Source organism: Sus scrofa, chromosome 17 (assembly GCF_000003025.6).
Source record: "Sus scrofa isolate TJ Tabasco breed Duroc chromosome 17, Sscrofa11.1, whole genome shotgun sequence".
Classification (NCBI taxonomy): domain Eukaryota; kingdom Metazoa; phylum Chordata; class Mammalia; order Artiodactyla; family Suidae; genus Sus; species Sus scrofa.
In genome coordinates, this window is record NC_010459.5 from 39,947,959 (window position 1) to 39,964,668 (window position 16,710).

The 16,710-nt window shown below is 42.1% G+C and overlaps 1 protein-coding gene across 8 annotated transcripts in view; it reads right to left on the reverse strand.

The window, feature by feature from the left end:
• NDRG3 (NDRG family member 3) overlaps window positions 1-16,710 on the reverse strand; it is an 81,798-nt gene that overhangs the window by 42,002 nt on the left and 23,086 nt on the right. For 4 of the 8 annotated variants that reach the window (XM_021077357.1, XM_021077355.1, XM_021077354.1 and 1 more), the window contains exon 3: window positions 10,440-10,475. The exons of 2 other annotated variants lie outside the window; for them this stretch is intronic. In XM_021077357.1, coding sequence (XP_020933016.1) covers window positions 10,440-10,475 — 36 coding nt within the window. Of the gene's footprint in view, window positions 1-8,960; window positions 9,051-10,439; window positions 10,476-16,710 lie in introns of all 8 variants that reach the window. 2 more of the 8 variants (XM_021077360.1, XM_021077359.1) reach the window with 1 other exon arrangement.

The following is a 16,710-nucleotide window of genomic DNA, read 5'->3' on the forward strand; positions in this document are numbered from 1 at the left end:
CATGCAGCAGCTTGACGTGGGAATCTCAGTTCCCAGACCAGGGACTGAACGCAGGCTGCAGCAGTGAAAGGGCCAAGTCCTAATCACTAGGCCACCAGGGAACTTAAAAAGTCTTCAATGGGAGTTCCCGTCGTGGCGCAGTGGTTAATAAATCCAACTAGGAACCACGAGGTTTCGGGTTCAATCCCTGGCCTTGCTCAGTGGGTTAAGGATCTGGCATTGCTGTGAGCTGTGGTGTGGGTCACAGACGTGGCCTGGATCCCACGTTGCTGTGACTCTGGCGTAGGCCAGTGGCTACAGCTCCTATTAGACCCCTAGCCTGGAAACCTCCATATGCCACCGGAGCGCCTCAAGAAAAGGCAAAAAGACAAAAAAAAAAAAAGGCAAAAAAGTCTTCAATGGAGTTCCCTGATGGTACAGTGGGTTAATGATCCAGTGTTGTCTCTGCCGTGGCTCTGGTTACAGCTGTGGCTCAAATTCAATCCCTGGTCCCAAAACTTCTGTATGCCACGGGTGCAGCCAAAAAAAAAAAGTCTTCAATAGGGAAAATGATAAATAAATTATGACATATTCATGTAATGAGATACAGATACAAATGAATGAACTAGAACTATGCAGGGAAAATCTTGAAAACAATGCTGAGTAGAATGCAGAAGAGTACGTGTATATATATGACATGATATATGACTTACATATGTAGATTTTTTAAAAAAGCAACACTATATAGACTGTACACATTTACACACATATACTTAAAGTGTAAAAACTTGGAGAAGGAATGTACATTAAGTTTGGGACTGAATTCCTTCTGGGAGGTGATACAGTTCAGAGGTGAACTTAAGGAAACTTCAATCTCTCTAAGGTTTTACTTCTTGAGAGAAAGATTAAGAGGAAGAGAGGAAGAAGCCAGCCCTTGCCAAATGAGTGACACTACAGGAGAACGCAAATTGAAGAGAATGTGTAGCAATCTGTCATTTTGACAGCCTAGTTGCTGAAGCCTTCCGTCATATCCAAGCTTTCATTGGGTCTTGCTTAAATATCTCAGCTTGGTCTCAGCTGTGCTAGTGAGGACTGAGGAGAAAAACAATTTACACTTTGGTCCTACAGTTAGCAGGACTTCCCAAGACCTGGTGATGGATGAGGATAGTGGGTGGGAGGAGGGATGGCATGGTGGGGATGTGGGGAGTGAGCTGTCAGGGAAGTTCAGGAGAAGGATGATGAAAAAGGAGAGGAGTTCCCGTCGTGGTTCAGTGGTTAACGAATCCCACTAGGAACCATGAGGTTGCGGGTTCAATCCCTGGGCCTTGCTCAGTGGGTTAAGGATCCGGCGTTGCCATGAGCTGTGGTGTAGGCTGCAGACACGGCTTGGATCCCGCATCGGCTGTAGCTCCAATTCGACCCCTAGCCTGGGAACCTCCATATGCCACAGGAGCGGCCCAAGAAAAGGCAAAAAGACAAAAAAAAAAAAAAAGAGAGAAAGGCAATACGACAGATGAGGCAAACATAGAGGAGGCAATAGGGCAAAGTAACTACTTTGTTATCATTTCATAATCTGGACGTAATTCAGAGTTAAAACTGTATTTTCAACTTACAAAATGTTAAAACTTTAAGGAGATCTCAGCCCCTGCCTCCCCATCATATGTCCTCAAATTGTGTTAATGACCAAAGTATCAAACAGGCAAGAGCCCTGGGCCCTGTCAATCCCGTTGCCCTATTTGGAGCAACCCTTGGTTGTCAGTACCTCATATAGACTCTTCATTTTCAAAGTAATACGAAAAGAGACACTCACCTCCATGCAGACTTGCATACATATCCTTTGTGACTCTGTGTGTGAAAGGCTTGAAGTCTCCATCTGGAGATGAGTGTGCAGAGACCTTGGCTATGGAGCTGATTCAGTGGTCAAGCCACCACAGGGGGTGATGCTGCTGCCACCTTTCTGCTTTAGTCAATTAGCAACTGCTTCACAGGCTATTTCTCCAGTTACCTCACCCTTAATCCAGCATTCTAGAGGGTGTGACTGCACAATGAGAGTGTCTAATCGGCTCTGTTCACAGATCTTTCTCAGCACTCTGATTATTTACCACCTCCAAGACTGCACTTCTTGAATGTGACCCCTTATTCTTCAGGCTTATAAAACAACCCGAAATCATACTGGTCTCAAACACATGTCTCCATTCTGGACTGCCCTCTTAATAAAAAATGTAGTTTGTCTTTTTAGGAATTTAAAAGTTAAGGATGTTACCGTTCATTGGCAATAATCAATTTTCACCTTTTGAGTTCCTTTCCTTCAGTTAAATGTGCTGTCACCAGTGTTAGACAATCTGACTTGTCAAAATACCTCTCCGAACCTAGAGTGCAGCAGCTTGATAAGGGATCTGGATTCCCAGACCAGGGATTAAATCCAGGCCACAGTGGTGAAAGCACCAAATCCTATCCACCAGGGAACTCCCTGAATTTTTTCTTTTTTCTTTTTTTTTTTTTTTTTAGGGCCGCACACACAGCATATGGAAGTTCCCAGTCTAGGGGTCAAATTGGAGCTACAGCTGCCAGCCTACGCCACAGCCATAGCAATGCCAGATCTGAGCCATGTCTGCAATCTATACCACAGCTCACGGCAATGCCAGATCCTTAACCCACTGAGCAAGGCCAGGGATGGAACATGTGTCCTCACAAACACTAGTTGGATTCGTTTCCACTGAGCCACAAGAGGAACTCCCCTTAGTTAAGTTTTGTGCACATTATACCTGTTAGTGCTTATTCTCACTAGCCAGTCTGAAACAGTTTAGGTAAACTTGTAAGACAACCTAATTCTTGAAAAATGTCAACATTCTTATTAGTATGAATTTTATTGTTTCTAATAAGCAGGCTACTGTAAGAGGCTAAGGCACATAGGAAATGTTAATATAACACCTCCACTACTTTACCTCTGTGTAGTGGTATAAAGTTCATTTGCATAACCCCATTTAACCCCATAGTAAAAGAACTGCCTCCACAATTACTCTGCCTTCTGCCTACAAATAAAGCTCATGTTCCTTTTCAACGTCATTCTATGATATACTTTCCCTGACTCTAGCCTCAGCTTTCTCCCCTCTTACATCTTTAAGCCTGGTTCAATCAACACTCCTTCAGACATCTACTTTTATTTTCAACTACCACACGCTCAAACTGCTCACAAATTGTACTGTTCATTTGAAAGCGTCTTTTGGGAGTTCTGGTCGTGGCTCAGTGGTTAGTGAACCCGACTGGCATCCATGAGGACATGGGTTCGATCCCTGGCCTCGCTCAGTGGGTTAAGGATCCAGCATTGCCGTGAGCTGTGGTGTAGGTCACAAACGAGACTCGGATCCTATGTTGCTGTGGCTCTGGCATAGGCTGGCAGTTACAGCTCCAATTGGACCCCTAGCCTGAGAACCTCCATATGCCATGGGTGCGGCCCTAAAAAGACCAAAAAAGAAAGAAAGAAAGAGTCTTTTGCAATATGTCCACATAAAATCTATCTTTTCCTCCTTCAAAATCAACTCCAGTATCTTCTTCACATAGCCTTAGTTAACAATGAGAAAGAGTGAATGGGAATTCCTGTTGTGGCACAGTGGGTTAAGAATCTGACTGCAGGAGTTCCCATCGTGGTGCAGTGGTTAACGAATCCAACTAGGAACCATGAGGTTGCGGGTTTGGACCCTGCCCTTGCTCAGTGGGTTAACGATCCAGCGTTGCCATGAGCTGTGGTGTAGGTTGCAGACGCGGCTCGGATCCTGCGTTGCTGTGGCTCTGGCGTAGGCCGGTGGCTACAGCTCCGATTCGACCCCTAGCCTGGGAACCTCCATATGCCGCAGGAGCGGCCCAAGAAATAGCAAAAAAAGACAAAAAAAAAAAAAAAAAAGAATCTGACTGCAGCAGTTTGGGACGCTATGCAGGTGTGGGTTCAACCCCTGGTGCAGTGGGTTAAAAGATCTGGCATTGCCATTGCCACAGCTGCAGTGCAGGTTGCAGCTATGCTCAGATTCAATCCCTGGCCTGGGAACCTCCATATGCCGTGGGTATGGCCATTAAAAAAAAAAAGTGAATGACTGTTCTATTCAATCCATATGTAAGAGCCCAGAACACCTTCATCTTCAGAACATGGACTCTCTAGTCCAGGTAGAAAGGCAACTGATTTGGCCAATACTTTTTTTTGCCAGATCCTCAACTGCTAGGTCACCAGAGAACTCCATAGGTCTGGCCAATTCAAACACTCCAATCTCTGGCCACAGTGAGTGGTCCAAGGATGTGGGTGTGACCCACACACATGTGACCTTTAGCCAATAAGACTCCTCTGGCCTCTTCCCTCAAGTTATATAGGTAAAGGTCTTCTCTCAGCAGTGAGGATGCTAAGGTAGAAAGATGTGATTTTGGGGACTGTTGACAGCTGTTATACCCATGGTGTGACAGAGCCTGTCAGAAAAATAAACTCTAGTGACAGAGGAATAGGGAACAGAAATTGGGTGTGGTCAACTCTATCTCCAGACTTTTTTTTTCTATTTAATTAATTTATTTGTCTTTTTTAGGGCTGCACCCTCGGCATATGGAGGTTTCCAGGCTAGACGTCTAATCGGAGCCATAACTGCCCGCCTACACCACAGCCACAGCCACGTGGGATCCGAGCCACATCTGCGACCTACACCACACTTCATGGCAATGCCAGATCCTTAACCCACTGTGCAAGGCCAGGGATCAAACCTGCAACCTCATGGTTCCTAGTTGGATTCGTTAACCACTGAGCCACGACGGGAACTCCTATCTATTTATTTATTTGCCTTTTTGGGGCCGCATCCATGGCATATGGAGGTTCCCACGCTAGGGGTCTAATTGGAGCTGTAGCTGCTGGTCCATGCCACAGCAACTCAAGATCTGAGCCGCGTCTGTGACCTATACCACAGCTCATGGCAACGCCGGATCCCCGAGCCACTGAGCAAGGCCAGGGATCAAACCCACGTCCTCATGGATACTAGTCAGATTCATTTCCGATGAACCACAGCAGGAACTCCCTATCCTTAGAACTTAATAACCAACCTCTCCCTTACCATGTCCCCAACACAACAAAATCAAACCAAAAGGGCACAGGTGTGCATCTCAAGGAGAGGACCATCAGAAAAGGACAAAGCAAAAAAAAAAAAAATAAAGAAAGAAAGCAGAAGTGTGGATAGGTAAGCAGTAATTCCAGTTTTCCTAGGCATGGGTAGGATATACAAAGGCAAAGAGTGAGATGAGGGCAAAGGGGGAGCCTTAGAGGCAAGGGCAGGAGCAGGAACTGGTCAAGCTCTAACACAGAATGCAGCAGGTATGCACCAGCTCCTTCAAAATACTTCTTTTCTGTGGAAGGTACTCTCAGTTATTTATTCCACTTAATTCTTATTTCATAGTAGTGCCCATTCACCAAGTGATCTGCAAGAGTTTAAAGCTGTTTAAATCACTTAAGACACAGCTACATACACATTTGGTACCACATCTGAATTGTGGTACTAAAAACCAATCCTTACAGGAGGGTTCTATAAATCAGTCCTCTACAGAGCTACTGCAATTAAACAGCCAGCATGAAATCACTCAGCCCTTGGCCAGGCGTGGATTATCCTACGAGCAAGAACTCCATTCTTGTGAGTTCACTCCATTATCAGCCTCTTCCACAGGAATGATATATCTGGGCAGACAGCAGCTTTTCACTCTCCATTAATATTTATTGAGTACCCCTCTGGTGGAAGTAGAAGGCAATCTGACAAGATATGCCAGTGCCTTAAGTGTGTTCATTCCAAGAAATCATCTAAGAAAATAATCCAATGTGTATGTAAAATTTATGCACAGTGGAGTTCCCTTGTGGCTCAGTGGATTAAGAATTCAGTGTTGTCACTATAGCCGCTTGGGTCACTGCTGTAGCTTGGGTTCAGTCCCTGGCCTGGAACTTCTGCATGCTGTGGGTGTAGCCAGAAAAAAAAATTATTCACAAAAAATGTTCAGTGAACTGAACACATTATAAGGAATCTAATGTTCAAAAATAATGAATAGTGGGAGTTCCCATCATGGCGCAGCAGAAACAAATCTGACTAGTATCCATGAGGATGTGGGTTTGATCCCTGGCCTCGCTCAGTGGGCCAGCGATCTGGAATTGCTGTGGCTGTGGTATAGGCCAGCAGCTGTAGCTCTGATTCAACCCCTAGCCTGGGAACTTCCATATGCCTTGGGTGCAGCCCTAAAAAGCAAAATAATAATGAATAATTAAGTCATGGGATAGCCATATGACGAAATAATAGGCAGCCATGAGATTATAAGTGCTTTAAAATGACATGGAAATGAGAATGTGTTCTAATATTAAGTCATAAAAAGAGATACAAAAATGGATGGTGTGTCCAACCATATAATTTTTTATAAAAAATCATTTAAACTTTTATTTTGTATTAAAAAAATACACATACATGAAGTTCCTGCTGTGGCACAGTGGATTAAAGCATCTGATATTGTCACAGCTGTGGCTTAGGTCACAGCTGCCACTCAAATTCAATTCCTGGCCTAGGAACTTCCACATGCTGTGGGTGTGGCCATAAAAAAAAAGCATACATACATAAACACGTATATCTCAACACTAAACATATTAACATTGTTGTCTTTGGGTTCTAGGATTATGAGAGTTCTCTAGCTACCTTATAATCTGTGCTCTACAAATATTCAACTATGAGCATGTTCTCTTGATAACCAGAATATAAAAGTAAAAACTGGCAATTTTTTGAATTTTCTAAATTTGATTATATACAAGTGGTTTATTTTTTAATATACAGCATATTTACTATGTTACATGCAAACATTAAAGACTACACAAAGTTTTAGAAATATGTGAGAGATAACAATGATGACATTTATATAAACAGTGATTACAACTTTATAAAAAGTGTGTGTGTGTGTGTATGTGTGTGTGTGTGTATGCGTGTGTGTGTGTGTGTGGAGAAGCACTAAAATTGTCCATGGAGAGTTGTTTGAAAATTAAAAGCAGTTTTTTTGAACTTTTTGTAAAGTTAAACATTGGTTCCACCTTTCCCCCCAATATTTTATCATGAAAATTTTCAACCATACACTAAATTGAAAGATTTAAACATCTCTATACCCACCACTTGGATTCTACCATTAATATTTTACTATACTTATCATACATCTATCCATCATTCCATCTGATTAATCCATCTTTATTTTTTATAGAGGTATGGTTGATTTATGATATCTTAGTTTCAGGTGTACAACACAGTGATCCAAAATTTTTATAGATTACACTTCATTTAAAGTTTTTATAAAATATTGGCTATATTTTCTGTGTTGTACAATATATTCTTGTAGCTTATTTATCTTATACATAGTAGCTCATACCTCGTAATCCCTTAGTATAATTATTTGTTAAAGCAGTACATCCTAAACACAAAGAAGCTATAGCATTTGTTTCAGCTCTAGTTCCAAATTTTTAAACAGTCCACGAGCAGAAGAAAATTAAGCAGCACTGAAGTAGATCAATGGGCAATAAGCCTGCTGATGCACTGTTTTAACTGGCAATGGGCTTTCTCCTTTTTCATCAATTCTAAGCCTGTCACCTCTAATCATCCCTTCCCTCATTATTCTTACATCTAAATCTAACTGCTTTTGCCTCAGGGGAGTTATACAGCAATGAAGTTACTAGGACAATCAAAGAGCCAAGAGAAATGGTACAATTTTAATTATATTTTCAATTACGGGGAAAAAAGAGAAAAGCATGTAGTCAATTAGTGAAGACAATGGAGGCAGTTCAGACTGAAGTTATGAGCTTGGTTGTGATGTTAAGATAACTTCCTGGAACAAAGATTCCTTAAAGATTTTTCTGAGGCAAGACAAGAGATGAGAAGGAAGCCTGGATTAACTGGCTTCAGTTAACCCCCCTGCCAGTTGTGCCGATGAACAACACCGATGCCAAAGCCAAGGCTGAATGCCTTTCCACGAAGTGACAAAGCTGGCTTTAGATTTGTTCTGCTTTGTCTCCTAAGAAGGCCCAGTGGTTTCCCGGAAGACTTCAGGCAAACCCGGCCATTCTTGACATCTCACAGTTCCTGGCTCGTAGGCCTTCTATCACTGTCACTAGACTTCTGACCCAGCTGCCCCAGCCTCCAGAACATCACACAGACCTTCAACAAAGAGACAGATGAGAACAGTGGTAGAAGAGCATTCATGAGTGCTGAGAGGAGAGAAAAAGAAAGGCCTATGGGTTTTTTGTTTTTTTTTTTTTCTTCTTCGGAATACAGAGAACCTGTACATTCAAAACCAGTGACAGACGCATGACAAACAGTGATGAACACGTGCCATCATTTTATCTGTATCAGAACTAAACTAAAAGTTATATTTAATGAGGCTAGAACATATTGTTAAAGCTTCACCCAAAATGCCAAAAAATTGTGCAAGACCACTTTCAAGCCGTGATTTTTTTTTTTTGCTTTTGTGTTTTTAGGACCACACCTGCAGTATATGGAGGTTCCCAGGCTAGGGGTCCAATCGGAGCTGTTTGCTGCTGGCCTACACCACAGCTACAGCAACGCCAGATCCTTAGCCCACTGAGCAAGGCCAGGGATCAAAGCCTCAACCTCATGGTTCCTAGTCAGATTCGTTTCCACTGCACCACAATGGGAACTCCTCAAGCCTTAATATTAAAAAGTGATTGATAATTATATTTCTAAAACTCAATTTCATTTATATCTAAGTATATTTATGTGTGGAAAAAACTAAAGGATTCATACAAAAATATTAATGCTAGTGAAATAATAGGTGATTTCTATTTAGTTTTTGATATCTTTTTTATTTTACAACAAGCACGTAATTTTTTAATAGTCCAATTTGGGGGGAAGGGGTGCTCAATTTGATGAAAATAAATGCTTCTACACTTTTAGGCAGAAGTGTACATATATACTATTTCTAGAATTCCTCACCTTGAATTTTATTGTCACCCTTTCTCAAATGAATTCCTTCTAGGTAAATTATATCAAATATTAACAGCAATCAAGTTCAACTGGTTCAACCTAGGATCAAAACCATAACTAAAGTTAGATAAAATTAAAAACAACTGAACCCAAACTTGACTGCCACTATTTACCAAAAAATAATGACTTCTTGTTTTTGAGTAAAGGGTCTATAACAAATGATTCCCTAATAGCACTAGGCTGATTATGTTGTATACAAAAAGTATACCAAACAGTCAGAAGTATTTGGCACTGGGATTCAAAAATCTGTAACAATCTTGAGCCTGCCCCTGCCAAAGTTAGCCTCAGTCTCATCTGTCCTAACAAGGAACCTCAGCTTTACACACAACTCAACTCCTTGCCACATTTTAGCTCTGGACACTTCCAGGTGAGAAAGAATGGGCAATAAGTTCAGAATGAATGGGTGTTTTTCACCCCAGTTCCACCCAATGGAAAGTTCTGAAACCTGATTTTCGATTTCCTCATCCATTAAGCAGGGATGATAAAAATCACTTTGTGATACTGCTCCAACAACTAAACTGGAGATGATAGTATCTATAGTTGGTACCCAATAAATTATTATGGTATAACTGGTTTGCCTGTGAGATAGATATTAGGTCTTCCTTTTGATGCGAATGCTACATGGAAAGACTCCACTGTATTTAAAATGCATATCCGAAAATAACTATTTGCCTGTGGGTACACAAGTTGGCTTCCCTGCACCTACCTTTCCTGCCTAGTACCTGCTGTGTCAATTTATGTTACTTCCGAGAGCTACTTTTACATCAATCCCCACAACAGGAGAGTCAGGCTACATGGGCATAAGGTTCCCATGTCCATGCACTCATTCCTTCTTCCCATTTCTTTCAGGGCCAGTCAACAGATGAAATAGGAAGATGGAGAGTTGCTGGCTCACTTTACTGATTTTTAAATTGGCAATAGAGCTATAGGCAAAAGCAGACTAAGAAGAACAGTATCATTTAAGAAAATACTAGTGAATCAGGTTGAATTTTGCATTTCCAAAGACAAGGCCAAGAGGTTTCTGCATTTTATATTAATAACAATCTGTCCTCTTCTTTTAGGAAAAGATTTTGTTGTTAAGTCTGCCCTCCAAATTGTCCTTCTCACATCTTTTTTGCAGAGAGATGACAACTTTCCACTTGACACCTGTCACTGTTTCCAATATCGTTTGAGGAGTGGAGATCTTAATTACAAAAAGGCAGCTCCACCCAACAACCTACAACCACAGAACACAAACTAGGCAGGCAATTTTTGAACACAATAGTAAATTATTTTAAATGAACTTGATCCAATGACCAAAAGAACATGAGGGAGTCATGGTTAGCTATGAAGAGAGCTCCACCTCTACAAGACCACCAACCAGCACAGGGAGGGACGCACGGCAGAGATCCTGTACACAGCCCTCCTTAGTGCTTGTACAGTCCTTACCTGACAGTCAAAGTCCTGGAAGTTTCGTGTACCATTCTGTCAACAGAAGGCAGAAAACACAGTCAGTTTCCCCATGTGGCTTCCCCAAATGTGCAGCAAATTCAGTTCACAGTGAAAGCAGTGCAGGTGCAGCCGCTTGGTTGCTGTAAAACTAAAATGGTTCCCATCAATTGGCTCTAGAGGCGGCTGGGTGGGTTCCTAACCGGTGCTAGTAAATGGTGAGTCTTTAGAGGTGAGGGTACACTTTGGGAGACTCCTGGTGAAGATGAAGGAAAGGAGCCTGGCTTCCCAGTAAAGCTTGTGATTTGTCCTTCTGCCTAAGGAGAGCAGTGAGAGCTTGTGGGAAGAGTAGAACGTGGATCGGCATCTGAGAGCACACTCACAACCCACAGGGGAGGAACCTGGGAGCAAAGGAGCTGGAGGCCGCTCCTGAGAGGTGCCAAGGAAGGCAGCAGCCAGCGTGCCCAGGACAAGGAAGCAAAGAAAGGATCAAGAAGAGAACAAAGATATAGATGGATCAGAAACAGAAGACCTGAAATGTAACAAGAAAGGTAGTGTCATTGAAGGAAGGAAAGACAAAACAGGGTTCTTAATACAATGGTATATCTGCTGCATCCCAGAAACTGCTGATAGGAAAAAAACCAAACCACTGAATCTTTTTTTTTTTTTTTTTTTGATGTGCACCACACCCACAGCATATGGAAGTTCCCAGACTAGGGGTTGAATTGGAGCTGCAGCTGCCAGCCTACACCACAGCCTTATGGATACTGGTTGGATTCGTTTCCTCTGTGCCATGACAGGAACTCCTCTGAATCGTTTTAAAAGTAGAACACACTCAGAGTTCTCGTTGTGGCACAGCAGAAACAAATCCAACTAGAAACCATGAGGTTACGGGTTCTATCCCTGGCCTTGCTCAGTGGGTTGAGGATCCGGCATTGCTGTGAGCTGTGGTGTAGGTCACAGACGCGGCTCAGATCCTGAGTTGCTGCAGCCCTGGCAAAGGCTGGCAGCTATAGCTCCAATTGGACCCCTAGCCTGGGAACCTCCATATGCCGCAGGAGTGGCCCTAAAAGGACACACACACACACACACACACACAAGTAGAACACACTCAAAAGATCCAAGGAGAATTCACTAAGCTTCTAAAAAGAGATTATATGGAGTTCCCATCATGGTTCAGCAGTTAACAAATCTGACTAGCACCCATGAGGACGCAGGTTAGATCCCTGGCCTCGCTCAGTGGGTTAAGGACCTGGCCTTGCCATGAGCTGTGGTGTAGGTCGCAGATGCAGCTCAGATCCTGTGTTGCTATGGCTGTGGTGCAGGCCGGCAGCTGCAGCTCCGATTGGACCCCTAGCCTGGGAACCTCCCTACGCCGCCAGTGCAGCCCTAAAAATAGACAAATAAATAAATAAAAAGAGATTATGTCATAGTAATGTTGGATTGAAAAAAAAAGTCAGTGGCAATGACTCAGAGGCATTTTTGTACTGTTTCAGATGCCAGAGTTGCAAGAGAATGACATAAGAGTATAAAAAGGGTAATGAGTGATGTGTTTAGGAGGAAATAAAACCTGGCTTGATTTTTCATAAAGTAAAAGTCCCTTCCCTGAAAAAAACTTCTCATTATTGAGAAACTGTTATAACATCTGCCTAAAACAGCTTCCAGAAAGTGTGGAGCTGTAATAATAATAATAAGCACCTTCCCCAAAGCCGCCCTTCCAGAGACTATTGAGATACGTGATGCTAAGGGAATCTTAAGCAATCCCAACCCCCTTCAAGAAGATCTGCTTAGAAACAGCTCTGCATTCTAGCACCCATGCTGCTGGCAGGACAAAATACAGAGGTTAAAAGCATAGCCCAGTGATGTTAAAAAACAAAAAAACAGAGTTCCCGTCTTGGTGCAGTGGAAACGAATCTGACTAGGAACCATGAGGTTGTGGGTTCAATCCCTGGCCTTGCTCAGTGGGTTAAGGATCCAGTGTTGCTCTGAGCTGTGGTGTAGGCCAGCAGCAATAGCACCAATTAGACCCCTAGCCTGGGAACCTCCAAATGCCACAGGTGTAGCCCTAAAAAGACAAAAAAATAAATAAACAAACAAATAAACACCCAAAGAAACAAACCATCTCCCATAAGGCAGAGAGCCAGCTGGGATAATGCAGAGGGGCACCATCCGATACAGTAGCCATTAGCCACACGTGCCAATTTTTTTTTATTATTATTTTTTTAATAGTTATTTCCCCAATAAATTTTTTTTCTACTGTACAGCATGGTGACCCAGTTACACATACATGTACACATTCTATTTTCACACATTATCATGCTCCATCATAAGTGACTAGACATAGTTCCCAGGGCTACACAGCAGGATGTTATTGCTAATATATTCCAAAGGCAATAGTTTGTATCTATTAACACCAAGCTCCCCAAGCACCCCACTCCCTCCCCCTCCCCCTTGGTAAACATGTGCCAATTTAAACCAAAATGTAAAATTCAGTCTTGCAGTCATATCAGCCACATTTCAAATGCCCAATAGATACGTGTAGCCAATGGCTGCTATATTCCTGGGCAGTGCAGATACAGAACATTTCCATTTATTGCAGAAACATCTACTGGACAGCACTGATCTGGAGATAGAAAGCATCTGAAGGACTAAGGTTATGGATGAGCAGACCTTGCTTCTCTAAAGGGGGCAGTAAAGCCACAAGAGAGCAACAGTCACAGAGAGACTACAGATGACACTGAGAACAGAAGAGAGAGTGGTGGAAGCAGCTGATCTGAAGTACTATTCAGGGCATGAAACCAAGTTCACAAAATAATGTCTGATGCAGTCATAGCATGAAAAGACAGCTAAGATGCCATGCAGATGGGACAGGGTAGCACATTTCCAAGGAATGCTGCCCTGGGTAAAAAAGGATCATAGTGTTTCCTGGCTCCCACTAGCCCCAGAGATTTCCTAAGAATGCCTTCAGAGAGGTCATGGTGCTTAATTTCTAGTTAGACTATGAGAAGCAGAAGGAAGGTCCCTCGCGTGGACTAGGGGAAATTGTTGTGGTGGTCTAACAAATGACCAGTGAGTCCCTGGTCCCTGATTTAGGCTGCATCTTCCACCCCATTTAGCACAGGGCCTAGAATAAATCAGGTACTCGATGCATATTTACAAAGATGAGTAAGTTAGTACAACAAAATTAAATGTTGAAAGGTTTTGTTAAGACTTTGGGTGGAGGAATTCCTCTGATGGTGCAGCAGTAATGAACCTGACTAGTATCCATGAGGATGCAGGATCGATCCCTGGCCTCACTCAGTGGGTTAAGGATCCAGTATTGCCATGAGCTGTGGTATAGGTCGCAGACCTGGCTCAGATCTGGTGTTGCTGTGGCTGTGGTGTAGGCCGGCAGCTGCAGCTCCAATTCCACCCCTAGACTGGGAACTTCCATATGCTGTGTGTGCGGCCCTAAAAATAAAAAAAATAAATAAAAAAAATAAATAAAAAAAAAAAAGAGAGAGAGAAACAGAGAGAGACTTTGGGTCAAAAACAAAAAAAAAATTTCACTGCATTCCAGCTTAAGACATGATATGGTAATTAAATGGAAATAAAGTAGGCTACAAAATATGGGCTTCATAGTTTGATCTCGACTGCATTAAAATATGCACTAAAAATGACAAGAAAAATACCAAAACATAAACAATAGTAGCTATTTACGAATAGCTGGATTATGAGTGATTACATTTTTTTTGATACTTTTCTACAATAAGCACTTTGCCTTTTGCAATTAGAAAACTGGGGGGGGGGAAGGATTTGGTATGGCACAAAAAATATGTTTTTAACTTAGTATTTTGTAATATCTGATTTAAAGATTAATTTAATCTTTTAAGGAATAATTTATAATGTTGTCAAAACAGACCATATTAAGAGCTTTACTCTTACAGGATTCTCAGAGGTTCCTTTAGAAATTATTGAGAAAGACTAGAGAAAATCACTCTAGTCTGAACCAAAATCTTGGCCCTGGAATACAAAGACACAAATTCTGATGAGTAATTTGAGAAGCAACTGTCCCTGTATGCATAAATTTCCTTCCTCGCTATCACATGATCAGTCATAAAGCATTTTGTTAGGGCCTAAAGCCTCTGAGATGAGCATAAAGGGAAATGCCAAAAGCAAAGGAGGCAATTTTCTCCAGAAACCAAAGTGATCTTAGTCGAGGACCTAACAAACCAAAACCAAAAAACTATGCAGTCTTAATCCAGCATATACAGTTAGACTTTCAAAGAAAAAGTACTTAATAATCAGAGGAAAACTAACACTTGTTTTCTTGGTTTTTTTTTTTTTTTTTTGGTAAGGATGCCAGATCCTCTTGGGAGAATGGCTTTAGGCTTCATGCATGACCAATCATCCTGGAGAAAAGCTATGACTGGGTAGGCTTGACAATATTTGGCATCCAGAGTTTCTGAATGGAGATCATTAGCTGGTCCCCATTTGACTGGGGCCAATGGAAGCCATATTCTCTGAGTTCATTAAACATCAATACTACTCACTAGGTATATTCTAGAAGGACACCAGACCTCCCTGGGGTACTTCCCTGGGGACTTGTGTCTGATATTTGTGGTATATGGTTCTACTCCAACAAGACCTTCCTAAGTTTCAGGCTCTGGGTGCTTTCTTTTTCTGTCCATTTTGAAGATATCATTAATTCCACATTTAGAAAGATTTTTGCGCTAACAGACTTAAGTAGCAGAAAAGGACTCAAGAAAAAATTTTCAAATAATAGAATAATATGGAAGAAGAGTAGAAAAAAAGAGTAAGTCAAGGAAAAAGAAAAATTATTACTGAAAGTTGTAGTCAAAGTAGAGGCCAACTAAGGGGAGTGTTTCCTGATGAAGGCTCAGGGTCAAATGCAGAAGCATTTCAAGAAAGTAAATTAAAAACAAGTAGGAAGGAAGCTCCTGTTGTAGCTCAGTGGTAACAAATCTGACTAGTATCCATGAGGATGCAGCCTAGATCCCTGGCCTCAATCAGTGGGTTAAGGATCTGGTGTTGCCGTGAGCTGTGGTGCAGATTGCAGACATGGCTCCAATCTGGCATTTTTGTGGCTATGGTGTAGTCCAGCAGCTGCAGATCCGATTCAACCCCTAGCCTAGGAACTTCCATATGCCAAGGGTGTGGCCCTAAAAAGTAAAAAACAAACAAACAAACAAACAAAACAAGTAGTTCTCGGAGTTCCCGTCTTGGCGCAGGCGCAGTGGTTAACGAATCCGACTAGGAACCATGAGGTTGCGGGTTTGATCTCTGCTCTTGCTCAGTGGGTTAAGGATCCAGCATTGCTGTGAGCTGTAGTGTAGGTTGCAGACGCGGCTCGGATCCTGCGTTGCTGTGGCTCTGGTGCCAGCGGCTACAGCTCCAATGAGACCCCTAGCCTGGGAACCTCCATATGCCGCAGGAGCGGCCCTTGAAAAGGCAAAAAGACAAAAAAAAAAAAAAAAAAAAAAAATAGTTCTCTCAGTTTAAGCCTGGAGAAAAAGCAAAAAGCAACAGAGAATATATTGATGGATGAGGACAAGTATGAAAAAAGGCGGAGGGCAGACAGAAGTTTTAAAAACAAGTAATTGCTAGAGAAAAGAGAAAAAATAACTTCCCAACATGAGATCTAGTCAAGAGGCATATATGGTTTCAAAAGACAGAAAGCAGCAGATATAACGGAAAGAAAGAGAAGATACGTAAGACCTTAGAACCAAATACCACAGGAAGAGATTTGTTCTGTGAACTCATCGTGGGGGGGCTGTGTCTTATTCTCCATTCTCCCCCCAGTTCTGGCACTTAGAAAATGCAATAAACATTCTATTGCAAGAGGGTATGGGCATCTCAAAATAGAGATACTCAATTTGAGTAAGAAAGGAATACCGAAGAGGAAAGGTTACACGCAATTGATGTGCTCAGAACTAAAGTGAGAAGGAATTGTTACAACCGTAGGTTTTAGAAACAAGCTGATTAAAATAAGAACTGTCAAAAATAATAAAATATGGCATTTCTATTTTTAAAAAAAGGCCAATAATCCTTACCAACAGAAATTAGAAAGATGGGGAACTGCCCAGGCAATGCAGCACTTCACAAGTACATGTTAACGAAAATGAAAATGTCGATACATCTTTTTTTGTTTTAAAGGGACCTTGGCATAAACCCTTTGCCTGTCTCCGCTACCCTGGAGGTTCCCAAAATGTCCATCCCTGGGTTCTCCCTGCTTCCTCTTATAATATCCTCCCTTCCTCCTCTGCTTACA